The sequence below is a fragment of the Solanum lycopersicum genome, chromosome 2 (genome assembly GCF_036512215.1).
Source record: "Solanum lycopersicum chromosome 2, SLM_r2.1".
Taxonomy (NCBI): domain Eukaryota; kingdom Viridiplantae; phylum Streptophyta; class Magnoliopsida; order Solanales; family Solanaceae; genus Solanum; species Solanum lycopersicum.
In genome coordinates, this window is record NC_090801.1 from 17,266,327 (window position 1) to 17,270,611 (window position 4,285).

General features: G+C 36.9%; 1 protein-coding gene across 1 annotated transcript; it reads right to left on the reverse strand.

The window, feature by feature from the left end:
• Positions 1-3,157: 3,157 nt before the first annotated feature.
• Positions 3,158-3,556, reverse strand: LOC138341652 (uncharacterized). The gene has a single exon (XM_069293165.1). It carries the CDS (start codon positions 3,554-3,556, stop codon positions 3,158-3,160), a length of 399 nt encoding a protein of 132 aa, XP_069149266.1.
• Positions 3,557-4,285: the final 729 nt, after the last annotated feature.

Below are 4,285 nucleotides of genomic sequence, written 5' to 3' on the forward strand. Positions count from 1 at the left end.
GGGAGCCTTATTTAGTAAACATAGAATCTGCTTCATTCATTCATACATATCATTTTTATTCGTTCATAAGCTAGTGTAAACACCAGCCATACCTAGGATGTAGTTTATGAATTTCATCGGGTTAGCTGTGCAATGACCAAGAATGACCTACTGTTATTACTTAAGTCTAGATCACCTCTTGATTATCCTATTCTAACACCTTTGGTATCATCATTTCATTATTTGCATTACTTGAGACTGGACTTATTCTTGTTTGGGAACTTTAACCTTAACTGACATAGATCATGTGAACATCATGAAATAGTGTTAACCCCACACCGAAAAGAGGTGGAAACACCTGCGTGAACCAACACATGCTAGCTTATATAGGGAATCGAACTCTGCTAGAACCCTATATTGGCAGTATAGTTTAAAAGACTAGGAGATATAAGGACACCCATTCCCGTCTGGACAGACTTTCTCATCTCATGAGAATTACATGAACCTCTACCTTCTCGAAAGAAGGAATCGCAACTCATATCTAGCCTATCAGTGCTCAGTATAAACTGCCATTACATTCATCTCATACATCATAGAAGCTGGCTTCTACCATGAGGGCATAATATCTCATTATATGATTTCTCATCTCATCATTAGTATTAAATATGTATTAACTTCAATACTTTCATTAAAGTGTTCATATAGACTGGTCTCTTCATGAACTTTACACTCTCATAGGTGAGCACGTCGTGGTAACATTTACTTAGGCACATTTGAGATTTCTCTCACCTTTCACATTAGCCTCTTATCATGTTGTCACCACATTATTTATCTTTAACATATTTACTCTTCATAATTACTCATAACTTTATGTGAATGTTCATTTCATTTTATGCCAATGCACTTGTCCCTTTAGTGTATGTCAAACTCTTACTTAACCCCTATGGGTTTCATTATACCATCACATAACATCTTAGGTTCAATTACTTTTAAATATATGCTAGACTTATGAGTCCACACATACAAGCCATGAGGCTTCATTCATAGTTTTGCTAAGTGATTCATATTTACCAAGATTATATGGTACAAGACTTTTGCATCTTGTGGATATACCAAGATATTGATTTCTATATTTAGAGGTAGCATTCATTAAATATTTTTTGCGTATGATTTATGTGTCAATACGGAATTGGGCAAGGGAATCCAATTTCGATCCCTTGAGTAACACTTAATCTTATAGTAAACTTGATAATTGCATTTTTCAGATTTGGGGGACCCTAGTTCGATCCCCATCACTCCCATGATATTTTCCTTTCTTTTCCTCCTCTCTTTTTCGTTTAAAGCAAAAAGGTTGTGGGATCAACCCCCCTCAAGCTCATTCTTTTTCTTTTAATTTGTCTCTTAACTTCCTCACCTATCGAAGAGGTTTTGGGTTCAATCTCCATTAACCTCATGTTATTTTTATCCTTTATTTCTTTCTCCTAACTCTCTCATCTATTCAAGAGGTTGTGGGTTCAATCCCCACTCTCCACATTTATTTTTTTCTCCTTTATTTTTCTCCTAACTCTCTCATCTATTCAAGTGGTTGTGGGTTAAATCCCCACTCTCCACATTTATTTTTCCTTTCATTTTTTCATGAAATTTTTATATATATTATATATAGTTAGGTCTTGGGTTCGATTCCCAATGACCGCACAATTTTTAAATATTTTTAAAACATAGCTATTTTTTTCAATTCTTGGCCGAGACCACCAATTTCCAGCAAGCTGGAATTTGTTCTCTTCCAATCCATTTACTCTCATTCTTATGTTGATTTTTGTAGTATTTTGAGTGACATTAAATCATCCATATTAATATTATATGATCATCACGTTTTAAACATTTTTATACACATAAAACACAACATTTTAACATACAAATTTCAGGCAGCAAACATAGTAAATTTTCAGCACACACATGCTCAAAACAGTCAATTTAGTATACTTTTTCGGAAAATATTTTTCATCCCTTACATGATTTATGAATACACATTCAACACATAATCACAACCAGACCTAAAATTATCTACCAGAGGAAATACCAACACATGCTTTGAATCTTTCAAAGGATGTAATGACAGGGGCATGCAACGGGGACAACCTTAGTTTTTCAATTGCGAATAAACTTAACCTTAAGGGTCTTTTGGGAAAGGGACCAAGAGAAGAAAACCCATACCTGAATGTCGTTCAGCACTTGTTTGAATGCTGCCAATCCCCATGACACCACTACCTCACCACCGAAATCCCAAACACTAACCGTAGAGAAGAATGTTGTTGATTTTCGTTTTTAGCTTAGCTTTTCCTTTGAGTTTTTGTGTGTAAGTTCTTCAAGAGTGAAGATTTATTATTTTCAGTTATTTTAAAGACAAAAAACGTGAGAATGAGAGTGAGAGACGTGAGAATGCGAGGATTAGTATTATGAGAGTTAGGAGGAGACTTAGTCAAACTAGGACTCCTCATTATTTATTAATTTTATTATTATTATATTTTTATTAAAAATCTGATTTTCCCTTACGTAAATCTGTTTTTTTAAATATTAATTAATTCAACTAGTTCACTTAATAAATTTAAATCAATTTAATCCTTACTTCCACCAAGGCTCGAACAGGGGTGGAACTAGATTTTGCTTATAGGGTCAAATTCGGCAACCTCTACCCGAATTTCCCCTCCACCATATTAATTAATTAATTACATAAATATTTAGGGTAATTACAATACAACCCTTAGCCTGGAAAAGACCATTTTACCCCTAGAACCTCCAAACTTAAGATTACCCCTTTTTAAGTCCAGTTAAGACTCATCCGGGTAGATCTTCATATTCGGGTGCCTTACATGGCTGGAACCAACCTTTCCTAGATCAACTAACTACCAAGTTAGTTGGCTTGGATGTTGCAAGGGTTCATAGGTCTGATTTTACGCGCATAAATCCATGTGAACCCGGTCTAATCGTAGGCCTTCTAGACACATTAAGCATTACTTAGCATAACCATTTTAGGGTTGTTACATTATCCCTTATTTAGGAACATTCGTCTCAGAATGAAAATTTTTATAATCTAGAACAATGCCAGTCATATCATAACATAGGTATTATACAGAGTCAAGTTATCAACCAAGAACAAAGGAGATAAGGTAACTTAGACTTAAGAGTAGGAAGTATAACCTAAAGAGCTTAAAAGATGAGGGTAGCAGTATCTCATATCAGCCTCGGCCTCCAATGTATCACCTTCAACAAGATGATTCCTGCTCAATACCTTCACTGTGGCAACCTCCTTGTTCATCAGCTGCTTGATATGTCTTTTTAAAGTCTCAACAGTTACCTCCTCATAGGCCAAGTCTTCATGAACCCCCAAACCTTCAATAGGTAGAATCGATGCTGGATCACCTAGGCACTTCTTTAACATAGAGACATGAAAGACTGGATGAACAGAAGCTAACTCCGCAGTCAATGCCAACTCATAGGCCACCTCACCCACATGTTGTAGGATCTCATAGGGACCAACATATCTCAGACACAACTTCCCCTTCCCGCCAAACCTCATCACCCCCTTTATAGGTGATATCTTGAAATAGACTTGGTCACCGTCATCTAACTATAAGGGCCGTATTTTGTTGTCTGCATTAGACTTCTACCGACTGTAAACAATATCCAACCTGTCCCTAATCACCCTGATCTTCTCTAAGGCCTCATGAATGATCTTTGGACCCAAAATGGATGACTCTCCAACCTTGAACCACCCAACTAGAGACCTACACCTTCTACCGTACAGTGCCTCAAACGATGCCATCCTAATGCTAGAGTGATAACTGTTATTATAAGAGAACTATATCAAAGAAAGATGATCGTCCCAATTACCTCTGAAGTCAATCACATACTCTCTCCACATGTCCTCCAATGTCTGAATTGTGCGCTCTGCCTGCCCATCAGTTTGAGGATGAAAGGCAGTACTAAGCTTTACCTGTGTGCCTAAGATCTTCTGGAAGGATCACCAAAAATGTGAAGTGAACTGAGCTCCTCTATCTGAAATGATAGACAAAGGAATCCCTTGACATCTCACAATCTCATTAATGTAGGGTCTTGCATAATCCTCGGCTCTATAAGTAGACTTCACAGGGATAAAGTGGGCAGATTTAGTCATCCTATCCACAATAACCCATATGAAGTCATGTTGTCTCCTATTCTTCGGAAGACCAACCACGAAGTCCATATTAAAGGCCTTCTACTTCCAAGTCGGAACCTCGATCATCTAAGTAAGACCGCCAGACTTAAG